The sequence below is a fragment of the Telmatherina bonti genome, assembly GCF_933228915.1.
Source record: "Telmatherina bonti genome assembly, chromosome: 3".
NCBI lineage: Eukaryota > Metazoa > Chordata > Actinopteri > Atheriniformes > Telmatherinidae > Telmatherina > Telmatherina bonti.
This window is the reverse complement of record NC_136621.1, coordinates 29101255-29129037: the sequence shown is the minus strand read 5'-3', so window position 1 is coordinate 29129037 and position 27783 is coordinate 29101255. Positions and strand designations below refer to the sequence as shown.

The 27783-nt window shown below is 39.3% G+C and overlaps 2 protein-coding genes across 2 annotated transcripts in view; one reads left to right on the top strand and one right to left on the bottom strand.

Moving 5' to 3' along the window:
- The first annotated feature begins 1213 nt into the window (after nt 1-1213).
- On the top strand, nt 1214-18872 carry il15 (interleukin 15). Its single transcript, XM_079264959.1, has 6 exons — nt 1214-1343; nt 12658-12740; nt 13462-13543; nt 14083-14127; nt 17635-17763; nt 17856-18872. Exons 1-6 carry the CDS (start codon nt 1278-1280, stop codon nt 17967-17969), a joined length of 519 nt encoding a protein of 172 aa, XP_079121085.1. The 5' UTR covers nt 1214-1277; the 3' UTR covers nt 17970-18872.
- A 6256-nt stretch (nt 18873-25128) lies between these two features.
- inpp4b (inositol polyphosphate-4-phosphatase type II B) overlaps nt 25129-27783 on the bottom strand; it is a gene marked incomplete at both ends in the record, with an annotated part of 159999 nt that continues 157344 nt past the window's right edge. The window contains one exon of the mRNA XM_079238146.1: nt 25129-25303. Within this exon, the coding sequence (XP_079094272.1) occupies nt 25129-25303 (175 nt within the window). The remainder of the gene's footprint in view (nt 25304-27783) is intronic.

Here is a 27783-nt window from a genome sequence, read left to right as displayed (position 1 = left end):
GCACAGTTTACCTTAAAGTTGCCTCCAAAACATGTGTAATTTTAATTCCCTTTTCAGCAAGTTGCTGTATTCTTTTGATCTCACAATAACTCATTTTGACTCATGACTTGTGGTGATTTGATAGATGGAAATCTGAGTATTCTGAGAGCTCACATTTCATTTATTTTGGCAGAAAGCACCAGTATCCCTTCTTTTTTTTTTTTTTTTTTTTGCATATTTCTGTACATATCCAATATTGAGGACTTGACAGGACACTATGCTAGGCTAGTTAGGCCCAGCACCAAGTCACTTCGGTTCATTGCTCAGGTTGGTTGTAGTTTTCTGCTACAGCTTTCAGTGGGGTTTTATCATAACTCATAACATCCAGTGGTAAGTGATAATAAATGAGATGTGGGTTTTGTTTTGTTTCATTTTGTTGATGCCATGTTGAGAGCAGTCTGTCAGAAATCATATTGAGGCAGGGCCAAAGGGAGGTAACATGAAAAAGGTATTTGACAATTCCAGTCAACATATGATTTGTTCACCAGAGATGTAGTATTTGACTTGCTCTCTTTTTTTTTTTTTTTTTGCTGCCTCACATTACTGGGCAAAAGAGCTGAAAATTGTAAGAAAAAAAGAAATATATGTGTGTGTGTGTGTGTGTGTGTATGTATGTATGTATGTATGTATGTATGTATGTATATATATATATATATATATATATATATATATATATATATATATATATATATATATATATATATATATATATATATATATATATATATAGTGTAATCGCTGCAAACTCTTTAAACAGTAATAAACGCAGAGCTCGGGACCAGTTTGGTAAGTTTACACCTGGAAGCAACTTAAAGAAATGATTTGGAAGAGAAACTTCAATCCACCGAAGGCGTGACAGTGTCGGTGTGAAGTGAGCCGCACTCGGTGAGATATTTGTGCTCAATTGGTCATTAAACCAAAGATTTCCGCAGGTTTTATCGTTGCTGGAGGACTTTCCGCTATAAATCTGTCATTAAAACACAAGTTGAACAGCTGCTGCAACCGGCGTGGGGAAGAAAGTGATGCGTGAAGGAGGAGTGATTGTGAACGTGACAGCTAATGGGCGTATGTAAAACGGCCCCTTCGCGAAACCTATCCGGCACTCGCGCGCTCTTCCCTTATAGAGTTTAATACTGGATTAAAAACCAATGAGACTTCAGGACGACTCGTGAAATGCACAAATGTGACAGCTGCCTTCTGCTGTGCTGGGTAGAAGAGCACCCGCTGGCGCTACGCAGATGATAGGCTTCATGACGGCGCTCCTGGTGATCCTGCTCCAACTTTGCCCCCGTGACCAGCGAGCGGTAAGTTTACACGGCCACGGTTGGTGTTCACACATTTGTTGACCGCTTAGGTTTGGTAGAACAACTTTTTGCTGTCAAATTTAGACAGCAGGAGATTAAAACGTGTGTATCACAGGCGAGACAACGTGGTGGTGCACGTGGGTCTGCATTTCAGAGCCGCCGTCGATTAACTGCGGGTCATTCTGATTATTTGGTCTCGCTTTGAGTGGGATAGTTTCACTTTCAGTCGGTCAACGATCTGGTTAAGGGAGCTCCACCCCCTCTCTTGTTGCTGTTATGTTTATGTAAGCTGACAGCCGAGGACAAACAGCTCAAGTGTCTTAGATCGAACAAGTCATCCGGTGTAAATCGGACTTTGCATGTTGTTGTTTTATTGATGTGAAGGCTGCAGTTGTAACTGAAAAGTTCACCCATAATACAATACATCAACTCCCAGTAATTCACAAAGCATAAATAGTAGCATGATGATGATGATGATAAGCAATTCTTACCAGAAAATGTGCACTTCTCTTTAGGAGGACATTGAGTAGCCAAATAAAGTCTCACCAGGTGTTTGCTTTCTGACTCAGAAATAGGCTATATTATTAATCCCCAAGCATAACTTTTTGTAAGAACACTGTTGGAGAAATATGAAGTCAAGCATACATAACTAATCAAACATTAACAAATAACTAAGGGTGGAATGATTTCCTGTGGGGTTCCTATGACTGACCAGCATGGGGTGAATGGGAAGTGTTCAGTATTGTCTCGGACAATAATCTTCACTATGACACCCCCATGACAAAGTCTACTTTCATTCCTGCAACATTGTTGGCCTTGAGGTCTTTTTATTTTACTTCTTTTTGGCCCACACGTCCATTTGCTTGTGAACCTGAACCTCCTTCCCAGCTTCCAAGTGGACCAGAGTTGGTTCAGATCAGAGTGCGGTTGGTGCTCGCACTGCGGAAAACAAAGCGTACTGTCAGTGGTAGCGGACCAGACAGCAGCAATGTGAACGCGCCATAAGGCCGTGGAGCCAGCTACCTTCTGGTTGCTGTCTCAGCTTGCAGCGGAAGAGAAGACAGTTCTGTTCACCACAGATTAAGACATCCCAAACATAATCCAGCACAGATTGTTTATTTTTCATTTTCCTTAGAAAATATAAGTGGCTTTGGCCTTTCCTGATGGTGTGGATGATCATCTTCTAGTTTAGTTTAATACCGACAGCAAGGCGGAGGATGTGTTCAGTGGCTTTGGTTGGTCTCTGTCTATTAGCAGCATAACTAAAAAAGAAATTGAACCACTTATGATGGAAGCGTCAGGAAATCTCTGAAAAGAAATAAGCAACAAGTGATAACATTTCGATGGTGAGCTAGGTCCCCACCTGGAGCCAGGAATTTATTAAAAGCATTCTTTACTATGAAGAGATTGGGATCATTTTTCCATTTTGTAATGCCCACAATCATTTGGGGGAAAAAATACAATGGCTTGGTGAGGGTCTGTTGTATGCCGTAAGTGTTTATGCAGCAATGATTTTACTGTTAACAAGAAAAAACTTTCTTTGAGTCAAATGACAAGATTCATCTGTGCTTTTTCAGCATAGCGGGCTGTTTAACTTTGCACAAGTCTCACGTCTGGTAGTTTTATGCTTTTTATGCCCTCTTTATAAAACATAAACAGTTTGGACAGAGAAAACATTAAACAGTTGATGAGATGATTCTGTATAAATTATGTGTAGTGATCATCAACGTGAGGATGTGCACAGCAACATAGACAATCACGTGCTGTATTCACTTGCAATTGGACTTTTTAGATTTACCCCCAGTCAAGTATTTTTCTATCACTTTTGTGGTTGCTCTTCTGAACTGGGTTTGTGTGTACTAGTGTGAGCTGTCAGGCTGTTTACTCTATATTCTTTTATTTAGTAATCATGTGCTTCTCGGGTTATTAGAGTGCTTCTGGTCTTCGAAGAGGTTGACCCCGCAAAAGACAGGGATTGAGGGTGTCAGTGTGTCACTCCAAGTTATTGGACATAACTGAAAGATTATTAAACATATGAAGGTCTTATCAGGAAGTTGGATTTCAGTATTTTTTATTTTGAACCTTGGTGTAAAAATCCTAATTTGGGATTTTAGGACTTGATAATTATTGGTAACATGTGGGAAAAATTAAGAATTTACTTCAGGTTAATTTTAGGATCAAGGCTCTGTGTTATAATACTAAAGTTTTTTATATTATGTATTCTCTGTCTGCCTCTTTAGAATATTGCTAATGGATGGATGGGATAGATTAAGAAAAAGCACTAAAGGCTCATACTGATGTGGTTCAGGACTACTACTTCTTTCACCACTGTGTTGTGAGGCTGAGGGGACTCTGGAGGGGAAAAGTCGTCTACCCTATAAAGACTGCTCTGTGGCAGGATATCTTCCATCCTGCTAATGGCCACTGAGCTGCTGTCTGTCATTCAATAATTTCTGCCTTTGTATTCACAGCCTCTCCACCACCTGACTTTGTATATTGTATATCTGATTTTACTGTTATTAATGTTGTTTAAAAGTGTGGTAGGGGGTTATGGAGGGCTGATAGAGGCTACAGCCCTGGGGAAGAACATATTCCGTTGTCCATTTGTGTGGTTTGGAGTCTTACCAGAGGGGAAAGGTGCTAACAAGCAGTGACCTGGTGTGTCAAGTCCCTACTTTGCTGGCTTTACTTTTCAGGTGGTCAGCATTTACAGTATACCGATCTGGAGGTGCAGCCCCGACAATCTTTTATGTGGTTTTGACCGTACAGATCAGCTGTGTTTTTGTCTTCTGCCAAGCAGTTAGCAAAGCACAGACACCCTGACAAAGGATGCTCTCTGTGGTCCTCCTGTAAAAATTTACTAGGGGCAGAGTGTAGACTCTGGCCTGTCATTCTTAACCAGGAGTGATACATTCAGCAGCCATGTGAGATTATTGCTTATATGAAGATTCAGATCATTTATGCTCTTGACAACCCCAGCTTCTTCATCATTTATGTAAAATGGTAAGTTTGCTGTTTTTCTGGATCTTCTAACATCTTTTTAGTGTTTGTGGTACTCAGCACCAGGTTATATTACAAACACCACTCTGAGATGTTTAACCTCCTACAACACAGCTGAGTAAATAATGCAACATATGTGGCGATACCACCAGAGTAACTGCTGTGATACTAAATCTATGGAAAAAAAAAAAAAAGATTGTTGGTGCTCTTTGGTGTGTCCTCTGTTGTTGACCTGGCTGTGTCAGACCACTGCTGTGTGTTTTTTAACATCACCAGCTCTATAAAACAGGACGCTTCAGTGAGGACTGTGAGGAGGCGATATATTACTTCTGAAGTGGCTGCAAATTTTATTAATATTTTATCTGGAACTCCAGCTCAGATTTTTCCTGCATCATGTGATTTTATCGTTGACCATTTTAACAACAAATTAAAGTCGGCAATGAACTCAGCAGCTCCAGTTAAAACAAAAATATTAAAAACTAAATTCAGAACACCATGGAGAAATGAGGAAATAAAAGAGTTAAAGAGAAGCTACAGGAGAGCAGAGAGGAAATGGAGGAAAACAAAACTAACAATTCATCAGGATATTTTGAAGGAACAACTTAAAATTTATAATAACAAAATCAAACTGGAAAGAAAACTCTATTTTTCAAACCTCATCACAGATAACAAAAATAATCAAACATTTCTTTTTAAAACCATTGATATTTTAATGAACACAGATAGCATCAAGTCCTCCATGCAGCCATCAGCCTCTGCATGTGAGGACTTTGCAGACCACTTCAGAAGTAAGATCAATGCTATTAGATCCAATCTTTTATCTCAGCATAATGTTGATTTTAATCGATCTGAAGCATTGTTTTTATCTGAGGAAACACTGGAGAGTTTTGTTCTGGTTGATGCACAGATGCTTGGTCGAGTTTTCTCCCAGCTAAATCCAACAACCTGCCTTTTAGACCCGATTCCCACATCGCTTTTAAAAACTTTTTATGGTTTCTTTGAGTGTGAGCTTTTAGACATAGTAAACTACTCTCTTCAGATGGGTGTCTTCCCTTCTGCTTTTAAAACGGCGGTGGTAAGGCCCCTTCTGAAGAAGAGTGGCTTAGATCCAAACATGGTTGATAATTACCGACCTGTATCCAACTTACCGTTTTTAAGTAAAATAATAGAAAAAGTTGTTTTTACTCAATTACACAAGTTTTTGAATAAACACAACATTTCAGAAAAATATCAATCTGGTTTTAGGACTAACCACAGTACGGAGACGGCCCTCTTAAAGATTGTTAGTGACCTTAGATCTAACTTGGACTCACAGAAACTTTCTGTTCTTGTTCTACTGGATCTGAGTGCTGCATTCGATACAGTAGATCATCAGATTTTATTGAACAGGCTCAGAAGTCTGGTGGGCCTCTCAGGAACTGCTCTTAAGTGGTTTCATTCCTACCTCTCGGATCGACAATTTTTTGTAAGTATGGATACATGCTCCTCACGAACCTATGAAATAAAATGTGGGGTTCCCCAAGGATCAATTTTAGGCCCGTTACTTTTTAACCTGTATATTTTACCACTTGGGGACGTCATCAGGAGACACGGCGTTGATTTTCACAGCTATGCCAATGATACACAGCTTTACATCGCCGTGTCCCCTGATGACTTAGAGCCACTTAATATTCTTTTAAATTGTATTTCAGATATAAAGTCATGGATGGCAGCAAACATTTTACAGCTCAACCAGGACAAAACTGAAGTTTTAATTATTGGTCCTGAAGGCAGGAGAGAGATCCTTTTGTCAAAATTGCAACATTTTAACCCCTCCCAGTGTGTGAGAAATTTGGGTGTTCTTCTTGACTCTGAGCTGGATTTTATTCCACACATAAAAAATGTAACAAAAACAGGTTTTTATCATCTAAAAAATATTGCCAGAGTCCGCCCATTTCTCTCTCTTGCCAGCACAGAGGTGCTGATGCATGCTTTTATATCCAGTAGATTAGATTACAGTAACGCCCTGCTCTCTGGTCTTTCTAAAAAGTCTCTTTCCAGCCTACAATTACTACAGAATTCAGCGGCACGAGTTCTGATGAGTACCAGAGGGCGGGAACACGTTACACCAGTTTTAAAATCGCTGCATTGGCTTCCTGTGCGTTTCAGGATTGATTTTAAGATTCTTTTACCTGTTTATAAATGTCTTAATGGTCTTGGGCCTTTTTATTTATCCAACCTTCTTTTTAATTATGAGCCTTCGCGGACCCTGAGGTCCTCTGGGACCGGCCTTTTAGTGGTTCCTAAAGTCAGAACTAAGACATACAGTGAGACCTCTTTCCATTGTTATGGTCCTCGACTGTGGAACAGCCTGCCAGAGAGCCTCAGGGCCGGGGAGACTGTTGATATTTTTAAGAAGAGGCTCAAGACACACCTTTTTAGCTTAGCATTTAACTGAATTTTATTTTATTTTATTATCTTAATTTACTTCATTTATCAATTTATTTAGTTTTAAATTGTTTTATTAGATTTCTTATTTTTAATACATTATTGTAAAGTACTTATATAATATATATATATATATATATATATATATATATATATATATATATATATATATATATATCCTGATCCTGAACCATTCACGGGAGAGCTTTGCAAGTGTCGTGGATTTCTCCTTCAGTGTCGCCATGTCTTCATCCAGAAACCTCTCACCTTCGATTCAGATAAGTCCAAGATCATATATACGGTGGGCTTGTTACGGGGCAGAGCATTGGACTGGGCACATGCAGAAGGAGCAAATGATCGTCTGCTCACACAAACCTATGATTCTTTTGAGGCCAATTTCAGACGAGTCTTTGACCATCCCGACTACGCGCGGTCTGCATCTGGCCGCCTGTTGGAGCTGACTCAGGGCCGCAGGAGTGCTGCAGAGTATTCGGTGGAATTTCGTACTCTTGCATCGGATTCAGGTTGGAATGATGCTGCTCTTGTGGGAGTTTTTGTGAAAGGCCTTAATGACTCTTTAAAGGATGAACTTGCCTGTAGGGATCAACCAGCTGACTTAAACTCCTTGATTTCCCTGGCAATCCGGATGGATAATCGGCTTCGAGAACGTCGTTGTGATCGTGGTTCCCAGCTCAGGACTCCCTCAGGCACAGTAACCTACTCTAGCCGTCCTCAACCCATGACTGCTAGTACTCCTGTCCCACCTCAGCTGTCTGATGAGCCTATGCAGTTGGGGAGAATGCGCCTTACACCTGAGGAGCGTCAGCAACGGATCAGGCTGGGTAGGTGTCTGTATTGTGGGAAGGCTGGTCACTTGATCGCCACATGTCCAATTCGGCCAAAAGAACAGGCTCGCCAGTGAGACTGGGGACGTTGGTGAGCCGGACTTCTCACAATCATTCACACCCCAGGCCGTTGTTTTCTGGCACATTGCACACCTCTCAGATTTCTTTTACACTCTCGGTCATGATCGATTCAGGTGCAGATGACAATTTTATTGATGCCACTTTAGCACAACAGCTACGGCTACGGTTGCTGCCACTAGAAACCCCTGTTATCGCCAACGCTTTAGATGGCATGGTAATTGCTAACATTACGCACTCTACCGCTCCCATCACTTTAGTTGTGGCGGGCAATCATCGTGAGCAGATCTCGTTTAAAGTGATTAAATCACCCCAAACCCCTCTCCTATTGGGACACCCCTGGCTAAAGTTGCATAACCCTCAGATCGACTGGGCAAATATTAAAATAACTACATGGAGTTCATTCTGTTTGTCCAATTGTGTGCGGTCTGCCATCCCAACCAACGCTGTCCCAGTGTCTGAACCTGACTCTCTGCCTGACCTATCCAATGTCCCCGCTTGTTATCATGACCTCAGGGAGGTTTTCAGCAAGAGTAAAGCTCTGACTTTACCTCCTCACCGTCCGTATGACTGCTCCATTGACCTCCTTTCTAATGTTCCGTTGCCCAAAAGTCGGTTGTACAATCTTTCACGCCCTGAGAGGGAGGCGATGGAGCAGTACATTAAAGAGGCATTAGCCAATGGTCATATCCGTCCATCTACCTCTCCTGTAGCCGCTGGGTTTTTCTTCGTGGGGAAAAAAGATGGCACACAAAGACCATGCATTGATTACAGAGGGTTGAATAACATCACCATTCGCAATAAATACCCACTTCCACTCATATCTTCCGCCCTTGAATCTTTACAGGGGGCAACCGTGTTCACCAAACTTGATCTCAGGAATGCGTACAACCAAATACGGATTAAAGAGGGGGACGAGTGGAAGACCGGGTTTAACACTCATCTTGGCCATTTTGAATACTTGGTCATGCCTTTTGGTCTCACCAACGCCCCCGCTGTTTTCCAAACTATGATTAATGACATTTTGAGGGACTATCTGTACCGTTTTGTTTTTGTTTATCTTGACGATATCCTCATCTTTTCTAAATCTTTGTCGGAACACAAGCACCATGTTTGTCTGGTTCTGCAACGCGTCCTTCAGAACCAGTTATTTGTTAAGGCAGAGAAATGCGGGTTTCACCTCAGTTCCATCCCATTCTTGGGTTTCATTCTTGGAGCAGGTAGATTGCAAACGGATCCAGACAAGATCAAAGCTATTGCTAACTGGCTTATCCCCACGACTCGCCATCAACTACAATGGTTCCTTGGGTTTGCAAACTTTTACCGTAAATTTATTCAGAATTTCAGTCAGGTTGCTCTCCCGCTTAAACGGCTTACCTCATCTAAAGTTCCATTTTCCTGGTCTGATTCAGCACAGCAGGCTTTCGATACACTTAAACACAAATTCACATCTGCACCCACCCTAACCCAGCCTGATCCAGCTGAACCTTTTGTGGTTGAGGTGGATGCTTCCGACTCTGGGGTGGGGGCTGTTCTGTCACAGAAGTCTAACCGGGATCACAAGCTGCATCCCTGTGCCTTTTTCTCCCGTCGACTTAGTCCTTCTGAAAAGAACTACAGTATCGGAGAGAAGGAACTACTGGCTATGAAGCTGGCCCTAGAGGAATGGCGGCACTGGCTCGAGGGTGCCACTCACCCATTCATCATCTGGACTGATCACAAGAACCTAGCGTACTTACAAGATGGAAAGAGGTTGAACTCTCGTCAAGCTCGCTGGTCTTTGTTTTTCTCTCACTTTAACTTCCATGTCTCCTACAGGCCTGGCTCTAAGAGCTCCAAACCTGATGCTCTTTCTCGACAGTTTTCCAGTGACAATGAGTCTCTTGAACCAACACCCATCCTGCCCCCATCCTGTGTGATTGCCTGTGTGATGTGGGATATCGAATCTGTGGTGAGGGAAGCACAGAGAGCTGACCCTGATCCAGGACACGGGCCTGAGAGACGCCTCTATGTGCCATCAGCGGTCCGTTCTCAGGTTCTGCAGTGGGTCCACTCATCCCGTTTAGCATGCCACCCTGGCATAAAACGCACTCTCCATCTTCTTAAACGTCACTTCTGGTGGCCCAAGATGGATCATGATACACACGACTTTGTTTCACCCTGCTCCGTCTGTGCCAGAGGTAAATCTGTCTCTCAGTCTCCTTCAGGTTTCCTGCGCCCACTTCCGGTTCCAACTCGCCCCTGGTCCCACATCGCCCTGGACTTTATTACTGGTCTGCCTCCTTCAGATGGGAACTGTGTCATCCTCACTATAGTTGACCGTTTTTCTAAGTCCGCTCATTTCATTCCCCTGTCCAAACTCCCATCAGCTTCTGAAACAGCAGACCTTCTGGTTCAACATGTCCTCCGTGTCCATGGTATACCCACTGATGTGGTTTCGGACCGTGGACCCCAATTCATTTCCCAGGTTTGGAAATCTTTCTGTCAAGCTATTGGAGCATCTGTCAGCTTATCATCTGGTTTTCATCCTCAGACCAACGGCCAAACAGAGCGGCTTAATCAGGAGTTGGAATCAGCTCTAAGGTGTGTAGCAGCCCAAAATCAGCACTCCTGGAGTCGATTCAATTCAATTCAATTCAACTTTATTTATATAGCGTCAAATCACGGCAATGCCATCTCAAGACGCTTTACAGACAGAGGGGAAAACATAATGAAGGCCAATTCATAATAGCCTATATAAGGAAACCAACAGATTGAGTTGAGTCCAACTCAATCTCCCATCCTGAGCAAGCACACTGGCAACAGTGGGAAGGAAAAAACTCCCTTTTAACAGGAAGGAAACCTCCGGCAGAACCCGGCTCAGGACAGGCAGCCATCTGCCTCTGCTGTGTGGGGGAAAGAGGACAGAAAGACAACAGACAACAGGAACTGCTACTCCCGGCCAGGGAGACCTGCTGAGACAGGAGACAGCTTCCATGGGTGGAGTATGCCCACAACTCACAGGTCTCCACGGCACATGGTCATACCCCGTTTGAAGTGTCTCTTGGATACCAGCCCCCGCTCTTCCCGGCTGACGAAGAAGAACTGCCGGTACCATCTGTTGCTGCGCACATCAGGCGATGTCGTAAAGTTTGGCATGACACCAGGGAGGCCCTTCTCCGAACCTCGGATAGGAACAGACGCATTGCTGACCGTCGTCGGACTCCGGCCCCATTTTACAGTCCAGGTCAGTTGGTCTGGCTGTCTATCCGTCACATTCCCTTGAAGACAGAATCTCGGAAACTCTCTCCCAAGTTTATTGGTCCTTTCCCAGTCTCTACGATCATCAGCCCTGCTGCTGTCCGGCTAACCCTTCCTTCTTCCATGAGGGTCCATCCGGTTTTTCACGTCTCCCAGATTAAGCCTACGTCGTCTTGTCCTCTGAACCCTCCGGCCGATCCCCCGCCGCCCCCCTGGCTCATTGACGGCCATCCGGCCTTCACTGTTCGGCGCATCCTGGACGTCCGTCGCCGAGGTCGGGGTCTCCAGTACCTTGTGGATTGGGAGGGCTATGGCCCTGAGGAGCGTTCCTGGGTCCCCCGTGCTTACATCTTGGATACTGCCATGCTTCGGGAGTTTCATCGCCGTCGCTCTGTTGGGTTGCCAGGGGGCAACCGCTGAGGGAGGGGGTCCTGTCATGTGACGGTTCCCTTCGGCTTCTCAAGCTTCCCTGTTTGTGACTCTGTTTCTCCTCCCTCTCCACCTGCAGCTGCACCTAATAAGAAGCACGCCTGTTCCTCATCACCACCATTATATAAGCAGTTCACTCCATCTTGGCAGTTACCAGATCGTCGTCGATCTTACCTCGGAGTTCCTAACTGTAGTCAGTTGTGAATAAATCCTTTCCCTTTTGACCGTTCGCAGCTTGAGTCCTCCTTTTTTCTGAAGGAAACATGACATCATCTACCTCTTTTCTTACCCTGGTGTCCTCATAATCTGGAACAAGGTAAATCTGGACTCATCAGCCCAAAAGAGCATCTTCCATTGCTCCAACACATAAAGTCTTTATGCTCTCTGGCTAATTGAGGCCTTTTTCTCCAGTTAGCATCACCAATTAGGGGTTTTCTTATGAGACCTATTCAGTCCAAATCCCTTGAGATCCCTTCTCGTTGGGTGTGTGTGAAAATGCTATTACTTTCGTTATCAAACATTGCCCTGAGTTCTACCGATGGCAGAACTGTGGATTGGTATGTGGATTGTGAAAGGAGTGTTTAGGAGAGAGAGAGTCTTTTTGGATGGATGCACTCCTTTTGATGTCCCCGATGAGCTTACAAAACGTACAGATTTCACCTTGATATAATGTTTCAATTTGAGTGTTTTCAGGCCACTGTTCCATTATTCTGTCATTATTTACTGACAGGCTACTAATTTTGAACTGTTTCTCCATGTATTTCTGAGCTCCACCTACAATTTTAAGTAGCATAACCCACATCCAGGTCTGCCTTTGTGATCTGGTGCTGGAGGTGGACTTGAGAGTTTCTTTGCAGACATTTGACACACAGACACAACCGAGACATATTTTAAGTTTGATCGGGTTAGCAATATGTAAACATGCAAAAGGGGCATGGGCTCAGCCCTGATGATGCCCTTGATCTTCTGGTAGATGCTCACCGCAAACTCCTCCACAGGATAAGTGTTGTAGGGTTTCACCTGTCTTCTGCTCCTTCCATGTTTTCTTATTGGCTGTGTGAATTTTGAAGAATCTCGTCCAAGGTGCAGAGGAGAAATTCTTTCTAGTCTGAAGTTTTCTAGTCTTTTGTTTACATGTGGAGCCAGGTGAGCTGCAGGCAGACGGGTTACATCTGTTAGTATAATGTAGCAGTTAGCGGTACATCACATTTTATTTCTTGAAAATAAGTATTTTTCCTTGCTGTTACTATAGTATAAGATTTGATTTACTTATGTTTCCTTCGTACAATTTCTAGAAAGACACCCAGTTCCAGTCGACCTGCATCCTGTGCCGAGACAGTCTCAAAACTCAGGTGTTTCTTTGTTTCCTGATTCTGAGGTAAGAATCCAGTGTATGACTTTCTGAAAAGAAAACATTGATTTTCATGACAAATAACTTCAATTTGTAAAAAGTAAACAGATCAAACAGATGTTCACATTTCAACACATACAGGACAAACAAATAAATAACATGTTTCAGTGTGATTTTATTTGTTTTTAGTGGCTAATTTGGTAAAATCTTTAAATACATGGAGCAAAAAGCTTGCTGATGAAATACATTTCTGTCCCATTAAAATAGTAATTATTCATCAACATTTCTAAGTAGGCCTTGTGGACTGCTAAATTCATGAATAATTTAGGGACTGACCTTTCAGCCGTAGAAGTAGCTGCAACTTGACATATTATTCCCCTGTGAGAGTTTGGGATTTCTCCCTCCTTTGGATAAATACAATGACTTAAAACAATGAAAGCATACCTCCTAAATAAAGAATATTTTCTGCTTTGTCATTTATACATTTCTGCTTCTAATTGTTCACTTTAAAAGCAGTTACAATTAATATTAATTTGTCTTCTGCATTCAGCAAAGCTTATTACATCACCCCTGTTAACATATACATTTTTTTAGACGGGAAAAGTATTCCTGCACAACTTTGAGAATCTGACTTGACATGAACAGTTAAGCTTTAGCAGTACATCTTCCATGTCTACTTTTACAACAACACCAACATAACTGGTGTGTGATAATCTATCCTCTTTTTTTTTTTTTTTTCTTTTTAAAGCTTCCTGGTTACCTGCATCTGTGCTGACGATGAAATAAAAGATCTACAGGCTTGTCTGCAAGAGCTGAAGGGCGTTCTTGAGGTGAAAGAAGTTATCAAGGGTTTGTTTTCAATAAAATGCAGGGAATATTTGCTAAATTGATGCATTTTTCTTTGCATAATTTGATGAATGTTAAAGAAAAAATAATAGGTCTCATCAGTACATGGCAAAAATGAGGAAAAACTTTGAGTTGTATATGTGTTTGTAAAAATCGGAGTGAGTGAATGAAAAGAAGATATATTATTTAAGTGGTGTTAATATAAACGAAAGTAGTCAAATTTGCTGGAAGGTTGTTATGAAATTAATGTGGACTGGTTAAATTTCTCTTCATACTGACTGGGAAACCCTGGAAAGACGAGCTTCTTAAATTTTTTTGCATAATAGATTTGTTCTCATCACTAATGCTGTGTAGACAGTTTGTAATTTATACATTTCAAAGTAATCATAGCTGTTTCATTGAATTTAATTTTATAAAATAATTAGTATTTATCATTAAACTTTCAAAACATGAAAAAATCCTAATATCTTATTTATAATCCTAACTTCTTTATCCTGTTTTTCTTTTGTGCTTGTTTTAATAGAAATCTGATGCTATGCTGTACACCCCAGCACTTCACAAAATTCAAGTAAGTTGAAGCTGCTGTTTGAGATTAATTTTCAATTAAGAAAATAATAATATAATCTGAGACATGTTTGCAGTGGAGTCTGATGCTTCACTGCAAGTTAAAAGGCAAGCTTGAGGTGAAAGTGGCTTGATAATTTCCACTCATTTAATTCTTAATCATGGATACTTCTAGATTACCTTTGCACTCACTATAACTAAACATGTTGCAGCCACCACAAATCCAAATATGTTGTTACTTCATTATTTCAGAATGAAGCAACGGGGCAAGTGTTTTCATAAAATATCAAGACTATATTGTTTATATTGATAGTGCTCTAAATCCTGGTGGAGGTGAGCTAAGAGGGTGATTGTGATTCATGAGTGTGCACTGCCAGTCTGGGAAGTCATCACAAGTTGTAAACGGACTTTATTTGACAAATGTGCCTTTTTCGACATGCCATCACTCTCAATCCAGCGGTGTAATTAAGAGCTAGAATCAAAAATGAAATCCGTAAAAATGAAAGTAGAATCGTACAGCACAACAAAAATAAGAATGCTGTTTGGTGCTCATTACCTGCAGCTGTGCAACAGTACGGATCATGTTGTCTCTCATTTCCTCACCGTATACATTTTTCTGTATACTCTCGTGTTAATAGGTGCAGATGTGGGAAATGTGATAAAATTCCAGCTGAAGCAGAAAACATCTGCTGCAAAGAGCTAGACAGGTAATGATGCTTACACACCGTCCCATCATTATTCATTGCCAAGCTGTTAAAACCAGGACCCGGCTTTGATTTTAACATTGTTAGGTACCTTGAAAGAAAAAGGGACGTTTATTTGCAGGATCATAAAATTTAGAAGGGATGCAAAATTTAAACAAGCTAAGTTTAATATTCAAAATATTCTGTTCAAGACTTGATGTTTTTGTCTATAGTGAATACTGAATATTTTAATCAGTAATTTTGTAATGTTATGAATTAAAGACAAGACAAACAGAAGTATGTACGCTCAAGCTCGGCCACCTGCTTCTGCTTTTCTCTCTTCAAAGTTTTGCTTCTATTACCTGACTAAACATCATTTTATCAGTATCCACATAGATTATTTATTATATAGTAAATATAACTACGGCTGGGCTACAATAAGAATTATTAAATGTATTTCAAATATTTTTTCTTGTCAACACAGCTAATGATTGCCAATTAATTTGATTATAGAGGTAATACATTAATTGAATAAGTTAGTGATGCTTTCACTGGCAGTTAAAAAGTTGGTCGTTGGTGCTTACCTTGACAAATTCACGGCGATGAACTCATGCTTTCCTACTCGGATTGTTGTCTCACGATTTCCTCTTCATGTCCAAAGATGGGCAATAGTCCACATATTTGTTGTCATTAGACAAACTACTGGAGACAAAGTGAACACTGCACACCTGTTGCCGAGGCACAGCCGTCCAATTTGCACAGCTGATCACACAGATCCATGCTGCTCGCTGGTGTTTCTTCACAGGTAACCAGTGAGAGCTTATTGCCTGATCATGTGCCTTCTCGCCTCAGCAGTTTGAACCACCAAACATACAACAACTGTCTGGTATTGCTCTAGTTTTCTCAGTAAAGGCAAAGACATAACCTAGTTCACTGAACAGATGCACTTTTTGCACCCCGGAAGCAATTTTAGACCTGTGATGTATGCATAAATTAAGAAAAAGGCTGCATGTCTGCGTTCTCAACAGAAAAATCTCCTGTTATCAGTGATTTGTCCATAGTTCCTCATTGGCTTCAGACCGAAGGAGGAACCAACTTTGAAACCAAATACATGGATGTGGGATAAAATAATTATCAGTGTAAATAATGAATGTTTTAATATAATAATAATAATGCATCTATGTGCCCAGCCCCAATCATAAATTATTTACAATAAAAAAAAAAGTGTTGTTTAAAAGTTCTTATTGCAAAGATATTGAAAAGGCATTGTAAGACATCACATCATCCTTTGTTGTATTAAGTTTGAAAACTAAAAATATATGTGATGACTTTGATTCGTTGCAGTTGCATTGACTTTGTGAAATCAGTGGGAATGTTACGTTTTTACATCATAATTATTCTCATTTTGATTGAAATGTGTCCATTGTGCTTTCTATGAAACTTACTTGAATCTCTAAAAATGTAAAAGATGCTCTTATGTAGAGAAGACCTGACTGTTGCTGTGGCTTGCTTTCCACTTTGTGTTTATTTTTTTTCTCTTCATCTCTTTCATCTTTTTTTTTTTTTTTTGTTCCGGTCCAGCAGTTATAAGCTGAAATAACAGACTTATGAGATAAATAATAAAGTAAAGAAAAAAGCTTAAGAACCAATGAGAGCCTCATATCCACAGGCTCCTCTTGGAAGAGTAAATGTGTTCAGCACAACATGGCAGCCAGACCGTCATTCTGCTGTCAAGATGCTGGACAGGACCAGAAAAAACAAACAATAAAAAAAAAAAAAAAAAAAAGAAAAGAAATGCTTGTTCAGGTTGAGAACATCAGGTAAACACTTCAACATGCCTTGTGCACAACTCAGTCCTGCCACTGCATAAGTTTCTGTTCAGTATGACATGGGCAAGCCGAAAGTACTCGGCTAAAGTACATAAAGTACATAAAGACATGGACTTCCCTTACATAATCCCTGCCACATTGTGGAGGAAGTAAGAGTATGTAACAAGCTTTAGTACCCGGTTGTTTTGGCCTAGGAAGCAGCCTTGGCTTCTGCACTTCCCCGTCTGGTGTCTTCTTGTGGCTTTTGTTGCCCCATTTCATCCATTCTTCACAGAAGATACGAAAGAGCTGTGTAGTCCCACATCATATAAACCACCATATTTACATTGTGTCAGCATATATGAAGACAGTGTAACGCGGTGAATGCAACTGTGATCTGATTCAGATAAATCTAATTGTTAAATGAGTTAAAATGTACTTTATCCATTTGCTGAGTATAACACGAGTTATTACATGACAGGCTCTCAGTAATAGTTGGTGCCATCACTTCAGCCCTTTTCATTATTATAAGCCCTTAAATATTCACTAAGGTCAAAGATTAGTTTTTTAAAGGAGTTGTGTAGAGTGCTCATACTGACATGTTACTCTCCAGATGAAGATGAAGACCTTTCCTATGATGTATGCAGTTCAGTGAAATTCAAAGTTTTTATTTTCCCCATTTTATTGACAGAAACCTTCATAGCCTTAGTTTCAGAGAGCATTTTTAAGCACCAGTAGACAACTTGAAGCTCTTTTCCTTCCGGTTTTGAAAAGTACATTTCACCTTTAGACTTATAATAATATTCATAATAAAAAGATATTCATACAAGCTTGAAAAAAGGCATGAAATGCTGGGTTTAGTGTCATCACACAGTCTATTGGTCACAGTCAGGCTAACATTACAGGGGCTTTCCCTCATTCTAAATACTTTTATGTTCCCAAAGACTGAGAAAGCTTACAGACTTGACCTTTTTGTATTTTTATTTGTTCTCAGAGGCTTTTTCCCCTTGTGCCTTACAGGATTGTGAATACATGGCTCTTAAATGTTACATGCTGGAATTGGATATGGTCATAGAGGAGGAAGACATTAGGAATAATAAAGGACAATGCTTTCGTCATTATTTTGTGACACTGGAAAACAAAGCTGAGGTAAGTCTTTTGTATTTTTTTCCATTTCACTTTTTGCCATTTTTTCCCCCTAGTATTTTCCAATAAAAACATTGTTTTCACTTTAATTTTAGGGTGGGTGTCCAGCATGTGAAACATACTCACTTCAAAATATCACAATATTCATGAAGGAACTAAAAAAGATTTTGGAAAAAATTAATAGCCAACAGGATAATCATAAGCCATGATGTGTATATATTATAAGTTGTAAATATGTGTTTTTACTTGTAAAGTTACTTTATTTTGTAATATATGGTAACCATGACAACCTGTAGCTAACTATGCCATCTTTAAAGGGACCTTGTGTAATGATTTCCATCCAAAACTGTAGTTTAAATTGCATTCAAATTACTAACTTATTCTAGTACCTCACCTTTTCCATCACCTATTGCAACAACGGAAGCCACCGTGTATTAAAAATCCTCAACATTGATCAAACCATATCATCAGATACTTCCTGACTGAGTACTTGGCACGGAGATGACTTTTTGAAAGTATAATACCAGCCTCTGTTATCTACTAAGTGCACTTAAAACAACACAGACACTACACATACAGTGAAATCCAGTTATACTCCTCTGGTAGAACAGTAGGTTTAGTGATTTCAGTAGCTTTCATAGTCACGGTAAAGCAGGGCTAAAAGGCGGTTTGATGACTTTATAAGCTGGCATTTACTGTGACAACAAGCTGGTGTTTATTGTGACTCTGAAAGCAACTGAGATCACATAAACATACAGCATTGTACCAACTTTCTTGGCAATGGTGTCAAGGGCTCCTGCGCTGCGGCTCCAGATGCATGGTCTGCATGCATTTGTGTTTAATTGACAACTGAACATATTTTCCAGCTTGTTGAGGTAGTAAGCCTCTCTCGCTGATCTTCTCCTCTGGCATCTCAAGCACCGTGTGCTGGCTCGCAGGGAAAATGTTGGTACTATTTCTCCCTCATTGGTGGCTGTAATTTAAAGATGGCAGACTGTTATGGCGCTGATTTGCCACCTTATCCATCATATGTACAAACAATTCTAAATTTCTTTGCTTAAGAAAGTTTGTCAGATTATTAGTAGAGGTCATAATACATAGACATCAATTCTGGCCTGTAAACAATAGAAAATGTTACACAGTGTCCCATTAAGGATAAATTATGTGTTATATATAATTTTATATTCTAGTCTGGACAGATTAATTTTAATACATCTGAATTTAAAGGGCTGTACTGAGAGTGCCTCACAATTAAAGTGCTATTGTATGATATGTACATAATGTATACTGCTGAGCTCATTGGTTAACACTACTGAATGTAACAACAGTTGTACAGTGTATGTCTAAGCAACTCCAGTGTCTTCAGTATTTCTATTATTTATTCACTCCAGTAAATACCATCTTTTGTTTTAACTTCTGTGCAGTTTTTATTTGTTTGTCTATCGGTCACTTCTGCAAAGACGGAAATGTTAAGTGTGCTGTGTGTGAGTCGTCCAGGTTGTATGATTTAAAGCATGGCCCAACTTGTATGTGTAATTTGTCCTTTAAAAGAAAACTGTGTCACATCTGTTTTATTGCAGATTTTACTTAATAGTTTTTAAACACATTTTTGGGCTCTAATGGTCTTTATTTCACCATAGCTGGACAGGAAAGAGATCAGAGACTGTGACTTGACACGCAGCAAAGAATTCCAGGCCAGGATCTGAACCTGGTTCACACTGACTTGTCAACATTGGCTTTGTTAACAAGCCATATTTTCTGAGATGGTTTCTCAATCAGTTAACATGACCACTGTTTTTAAACACATTTTACCCCCAAAAAATTGGGACAAAAAAAGCTATGTACTTTTATTTATTTATTTAGTTTTCCTTTTTAAACAAAGAGTTCTACCTTGGAAAAAGTCAGGAACCACATTGTGCAAAGGTGGTTGGCACTGTTGCCTTAAAGTAACAAGATTCCTGATATGAATCCAAACTGGGACCTGCCTGAATAGGGTTTGTATCTTCGCCCTGTGTGTCTGAGGATACTGTGGGTCCATACAGAGGTCTAAAAACACATCTGTCAGTGGGTTAGGATTATTGTTCCATTTGTAATCATGTAGGTTGTCTGCTTTGTCTCTGTGATGACTTGCACAGGATTTACCCTGCCTTTTTATGTGTTAGCCACTAGGATCAAACCTGTCTTAATATAATAAACATTAGTTTAAAAGTGCAGTAACTTTAATTTGAGAAATATTTATAAACTGGATTATTTTCCTACTTTTCAGGGACTATGGTGTAATGAGACAGTAACTGAGGGTGGGACTCAGTAAAAAAAACAAAAAACAAAAACAAAAAACAAATTAATTACAGGATGTATAATTAATTAATCAGATAACAATGTTTGTCCTGAAAAGCAACTTTTTTTTTAATTGAATTTAGGTGGATGACTACATTAGACACGCAAACATTAACATTGTAAACTCAGGCTCTATTCATGTCTTTAAAAATACATTTAATTTCAACTCAAAACACTAAAAAAATAAATAGAAAATATCCCTAAAACTGAACAGACCTGAAATTAAAATGTATTTTTAAGTCCTTAACTAACATCTCCAGCTGTTCTCTAATTAGGGGTGTACAAAATATTACAGTATTTAACTCTTCACATGTTTTCGTCCAGATTCTTTATTAATAGACATTAATATCTGATAGTAAAGCAGACTGATCATGCACCAGAGGTGATCCCCTCCTACTCAGGCTGCAGCTTGAAGCTCGACGCTGCGTAAGGACCAAGCTTCTTGTGCGTTCTTCTGGACGGGGAGCGGGGGGAGGGCTTGTGCAGCAGCCACTAACAGAGAAGACTAAACGATGCACCCTTTCACGTTACTCACCAAAAGTCTTCAATCACACCAGAAAAAAAGTTGCTGGGGGTGGGGGGCAGTGGAATCGGTGCACCAGGAAATTGTGCATTTAAATTGTTGTGATTAAATTTGTTTATATTTTTAGCACGTTCATTTTTCTGTAAATAATTAATCTTATTAATTATTAAGTAACATAACCAAGCCTAAAGCATTTATTTTGATACTGTATCACATATTCTATGCCTGAGGTGTGGTATCCATGGAGACTATCAGAGAACTGGCCAGCCTCTTGGTGATCTTCTGTGATTGTTACAGCTGTCTTTAACATTCTATTCTATTCTATTTTACAATCATTTAGCAGATGCTTTTATCCATACGACTTACATATGAGTGATAACAGCACAAGCACAAAATCAAACAGTAGAGGACATCGTAGGAAGATGCTAGTGGACTGTCCACTTGGATGCAGATCCTTGCATGAAGTGCTATAGGCTCTTTTTTTTTTTTTTTTTTTTTTTTTTTTTTTTGTTTGTTTGTTTACTCCCTTCCCACCATATAATGTCACCTATGTTACAATACCAAGAATTAATATCATAAAGTTTGTTGCAAAGAACTGGGCTAAGTTCTCCAGCTTTCCAATAAATACAACTATACTAAGTGTTGAAGTGCTCCTTGAAGAGCTGAGTCTTCAGCTTGCTCTTAAAAGTAGACAGGGACTCAGCAGAGCGGACAAAGTTTGGGAGATCATTCCACCATTGTGGCACAACAGAGGAAAAGAGTCTGTCTAGTGATTTAGTCCCACATTGTGGTGGTAACACGAGGCGTCTTTCACTGGTGGAACGTAGCTGTCGAGAGAGAGTGTAGGCCTGGATAAAGGAGTGAAGGTAGACGGGAGCCGTTTGAGTTATTGTTTTGTAAGCCAGAAGCAAGGCTTTGAATTTGAAACATGAAAACATGTGACTTATGAACATAGTGCTAGTGTTTGGAAAGGTAGTTGTACTACTGAGTAATATCATAGGAATGTGTATTTTAGTGTAACTATTTTGTTTCCAAAACCAGGCGGTAAAGATGCATATGAATAGACAAATGATCAGATGTGTCTATTAGGAAAGGCATTTAGTAGAGATGCTTAATTTTTGGCTGAAGTTCCTTGTAACTTCAGCTATAGCTGCCCATAGAAGCCCCTGATTGGTCTGAACTTTTGTGTTTTGGCCACAAATGGAGGGCTCGGAGCCTCCCATGTTTGATTTCACAGTTATCTTAAAAATCTAGTTGCCTTTCAAAATAAATCTTCCCATGTGGTTTAAACAAAAAGTTGTAGAGCACACGAGTTTTTAAATAAAACTGTAACAATATATTGAAGTCTGTGGCAAGATTGGTCTCAAAGAAACTGGTACCAGTTTGGGAGCCACTGTGTTAAGTGGTTAATACCAGGTGTTTGTTTTCAAGGAAATTAAAAAATGGAAAGATGTTGAGAAAACTTAATTTCAGAAATAATCAGTTTTTACTTCATCTTCAGTAATAATGACACTGATATCTTACATCCTCATTACTTCACAAAGAAAATGTGTAAAAGTTGGTGGTTTTAATATGTTACAACAAAAAAAATGTTTTTGAAGCTTAATGTTTATGGATGTGAATACATTTCAATTTGCTTGGAGAGATTGTAAAAAACATATTATTACTCTACTGTAAAATGAATTATATATGCACAGTAAACAAAGATAAATAACTGGCATGTATTCATACTCTTTTTTTTTTTTTTTATGATCTTTTTTTACAGCACATTTTCAAACATCAAACAATGAGAAAAAATAAGTGTACATTTATGAAAATCACGACCAATATCCAAATTCTTATACATGTGAGCAGACAATAAACAGTTATTTAATTTAAAAAGTTTTTTTTTCTTTAAATAAAACCAATTATGTCAAACATTAATTCAAAACCAACAAAGGAATATGAAATCACAATAAAATACCAAAACCCTAGTAGGTTTTAGACATAAGGCACTCTATTTAGCTTCTATGCCATTTGGTCTGACTGTGTCTTTACATGAGATATTCAAATATAATAGAACATCTCATGTCTCTCTCTCTCTCTCTCTCTCACACACACACACACACACACACACACACACACACACACACACACACACACACCCCTTCTACTTCTGTAAAGCTTGTAGCTCTGTGCAATGCCTCCTGGACCATGAAAAATGAGTGAAAAAGTGGAAAGTGCATAAAAAAAAAGGGAAAAGTTTAAAGTAAAATTGTTTACTATATGCTTATACGTGTACCCTCCTTATATGAAACCATACAGCAAGTTTTGTGAGAAACTATAAATATTTCACATTTTTTTGCATTTATTTATTACTTAAAAATTCTTGAACATCGCCAAAAGAGTCTTTAGACTTCATGGTGTTTGTCCTTAGGTGTCAACTTTGCCATAAGTCCCCTCCGGTGGTCGGTAGATCTTGGGGAAGGCCATCAGCTGCAACATGTTGAAGGCGTATTTCCTGCATCTAATATTCTTTTGAACATTCTCAATCCGACATCCATCTCTAATGATCAAATAAAGAAGAAATGAGGGAAGAAAAGAAACAGGAGAAAAAAATAAACATGAGAGACGTTTTAAATAATATCTGAAATGAAAATGAAAGGCCTTTTTTAAGATGTCAGATTTGTCTGGTTAAAAAAAAAAAAAAGGTGTCATGGTGAGATTGGTTCATTACTACACTACTTATTGAAGGAAATGAGCCATTTAAGTCTGATCATTTTGTGAATCAAATTTTGAATAATTTTGTGGCAATATGTACAGAAGCCCAGAGTGGCTGGGCTTGCTTTTTTTTGTTGTTTGGTTCCCCACCACTGTTTTGTTGCAATAACTGGATCATTTCTCTCATTATTGCAAGCAAGTTAAAGCATTATTTAAATGCATGATCGCAGAACGACTAGAACTATTCTGTCCATCAGAAAACAAACCCAGAGAAACGACCTTTCAGTCAGCCTAACACTCATTTCTAGGTGACAATTTCTTTGGACTGTGGGAGGAAGCCAGGAGAGAACCTGTGCACAGCTGTAAACGATGCAAACTCCACACAGGTTCGTCACAAAAACCTGCTTGTTGTTACAACATATCTAAAAAATTATATTTAAAAAAAAAAATGTAAATAAAAATGGACATTATTACATAATGGCTTTTACTGAGTGTATTTGTGGTGTACTGGGAGCAGTCCTGGTTTCCAGCATGACAGTTTTTGGGAGGGATGTGAGGTGGTGAGGGGGGTATTGTCCCGCAGTATGGAGAAGAGCTACCTTCCCACCCAGCACCTCAACTAGTGGGTCCAAAGGGTACAAAGCTGTTCTGTACAGGAGGGCAACCCTGTTTGAGATCTCCTCCTTGACTAAATTAATCATAAGAACTACTATTTATCCTTTGACAAAGATGAGTTGGAAACCCACCATTCAGGTGTCAAATTTATGTTTTTAATTCAACATCTTAAGATTCAAGCAACATATAGAGTGCTGCCATCTGAGTATTTACTTCACCATTTCAATTTTTACCCAGTAAGACCTGTCAGCTTAGAGGATAAATAAAGTATTATCTTATCTTAGTCTCTTAAATTGTATGAATCATATACCATCCATTTCCCGACATGCAGTTTATTGAAGTTGGTCACTTGCCAGCGATTTTGAAACCTGTTTAAACAAAAGTTTTGTTTGAATTTGATGTTTTGTAAGACAGCACATCTGCACGCTGATATAGAAATATGATTTATGAATTTCGCAGGCTTTAAGTGTTCTCCAGCTCTGAGAAAATGTTTGAGACAAACAGAAAAAAAATCACTGGCATGAAAACAGAGTTTGTGTGGACAAACAATTTTATTCCAAATGTGCTTGTATAACAGCCAATCTATTGTATAAGCATTTCCCAGGCTCTGCACATAATGTATTAAATGTCAGTTGTAAATAACTCTTGGCTCAGTCCCATGGCTTCAGTGATTATCTGATTCTCCCAAATTAAAGGAACCCTAATGCCTTTTTTTTGTATCAACAAATCAAAGGAAAATAGCCAATAGGTTTAAAAAAATTAAAAAAAGGTGAAGTATTCTTATCACCGGCACCACATGTATGCTTTTATCCCTGTGCTATTGGGAATATGAACTCACTCACCGTACTTTGCTTTCAGAAAGAAAGAATGAGCTGGTGAGTGACACAGTGAAAGCAGGTAAGTTAGACAGCCCTGACACACCAGTTTAGACCAGATATAGAATAATACCCAGCTTATTGATAAAGAACCCAAGCATGCTTATGTCCATTATCTAAACATTTCTCATTCAATTTGTGTGGGTTTTGAGTTTTAGTTTAGTAAAAAACAATCCTGGTAAACACAAAGATCGTAACTACCTGGTACAGGTGGATTAGCACCCTAGCGTCTTGGTTAATTCATAAGACCACCTCTTGTAAAAGAATAAGCAGCAGACGCAGAAAAAAGGAGTGAATAGAGATGGCATTGTCAGCATTTTATTGATATTTTGCAAGCAGAAAAACAAGACTTAAAATGAGCCACACAACCAGTAAGTGGGAGCTAACAAGCAGCAGGGCAATGGGATAAAAGTGACGCGACGCTGGTTTGTTCTCTGTCACGGCGGCAGCTTCAGGGTCTTCCCACTGCCCAATGTCTTCCTGGCTCAGCCGACTGCAGGTGTGCCCATCAGAGTGAAACAAGACCAACAGAGACACATCAAGACAAACACTGGTGTGTTAGTACAGAAGAGATTGTGTCTTAGTGGACTAAATCAGAATGTCCATTAGGACACAGAACCATTAGTTTACACAGAATGTCGCTAAAAGTAGCAACAAACAAGCAGGCAGAGATAGATGGAGAAGAAATGGGATACATGCTGACAGAACAGTGATCTGAGCCACATGACTGCACTGGACACAGGAGGTGAATGACGCTGCAAGCTGTTTGATAAATTTCTCTAATTCTTTGTCATTAAATTCCTTTTGTAATGCATTGTTTCTATTCATGTTTTGTTTTTTTGTAATGGTATTGACAATTTTTTTAAAATTGTTTGCGTCTGTTAAACACAAGAGTTTTATGATAGAACTTCATCACAGCCTTTCGATTCCATAAAGCTTTTTAAAGGAAATGACACTAAAGAGAAAAAAAAAGACACACACATATGCCACATTGTGTCAGCCAGCTAAAAGGAAACTCATACCACAATTATCCAACTCTGAAGACAGGAGAGATAAACTATGACGGTGTACATGATAAATCTGCATGACTGGTTTCATGTACAGACGGGCGAGCAGTAAACAACAGACTCCGTGGCATTAAACTTCATGTCCTGTGCAGTTGTTTCAGTATAATGGATTCTGACATCTCTTTCGAGCAAACGTATGCAGTGTTTCCACAAACAATACAGTCAACCAGTCCAGCCTGTCTACATGCCGACGTTATTCACACATAGGCTCACGCTTCTTTCATCCACAGAAATCACATTATCTGAGGCAGCTGTACAAACAAAAACCCCAACATGCAGCGTGACCTGAATTGAATGATACATTTTTGTTCATTGGTTTGTGTGGCCCATGACCCTTTGAGTGGACTAAGACGTTGAGAAAATGAATGAATGGTTTGTGTGGCTGTTTGGGCTCCTTGTTGTTCCTGACTCATCCAATACGGAAATAATGTACAGACGTCATGATGTATGTCTCAACCAAACTGATACAACCTGACAAACCAAATTAAACACATCTTTGACAATCAAAAGGCATTTTCTACTGATTTTTGTTAACTTGATTGATGTAAATGAAAGGCTTTATTAAATCAAAATGAAATGGCTCTTGCTACACAGGATCTTCCAGGAATGAGAGCAAATAGTTTGCCGTTCCTGAAATAAATGTTTTTAAAAATGTTACCTCATCCTTCACTCGGATGTGCGCACTAGTGTTGCCTCCAGAAAGATTGACAGTGACAACAATATATTTGAAGAAAAAAATATTGTGGTGCTTTCTTTCTCAAGGAATGCCATGAACGTCAGTGTTCTTTAGTATTTATGAAGAGGAACACACAGGCTATTGTGGATTAAAGACATAAACATCAGTCCAGGACTAACTCTTTCCACACACACACACACACACACACACACACACACACACACACACACTAAGACAGCACAAGCAGGGGGTCCCTGCATTTCAAATTGGATACTTTCACAAGGCAGATCCAGGTAGACTTGAAGACTTGAGAATCCAAGTTTTAAAATGTGATGAAGTAATTTTTCCTACATATGTGCCCATAGAACATGGTGAAAACCAGTTCACATGCTCTCACGAGACTTTTCAGAGACAGTTCCACAGTAATAGCACGTTGTATGCAGCACTTGCAGGATCTGAAACTGCATTACAACCTGTCAGGGCTGTATTAAAGCCTTTCAAATGAGATTGTTGAGGCTGACTTTATTTTCTGATCATAAAGAATGTCATACAGCTTGTTTATATGAAATGCAATGCAGACATGTTTGCTGTCTCCATTACATAAGATGTGTTACTCTCACTCAGGATGATAGAAAAACAGACTGATATGTACTGGACAGAGAACAGCACACAGACAGAGGATGATGATGTTGATTATGAAATTATTGATGTTTGTTTGAATGCTAAGAACTACATTAATTTGTGCAATAAATGATGTAAAGCAGTTCATTTACCAGTAATGTGGAACAGCTTTATATTTTTTCCCTGATCAATCAGCTTAAGTAAACTCATATTCTGCTTGAGACTCATTCACTAAGCTTAATGAGGTAACAACAGATCATTTCCTGCTCATAAGATCAAGATGAAAACAATTAGATACACATGAATGTAGAGAAACACTTGAATAAAAAGTACTGTTACCATAGTGTACTGCAAGAGTTCATGCATGTGCATTAGGCAACTTCTTAAATACGTGCCAGCTTTTTTTGTGGTATTTAAATACCACAAAATAAATTAAATTATCGTATATAAATAAAAATAAATTTATTATCATATATTGGAAATATATTTTGATGTACAGGAAGGCTTCAAAATTGGAAACCCACCCAAACATTTCCTCTTTAGTGTAAGTGTAAGTGCACATACTAATGAGCAGTAATATTATATGTACTAACCTCTGCCTCTAATTGG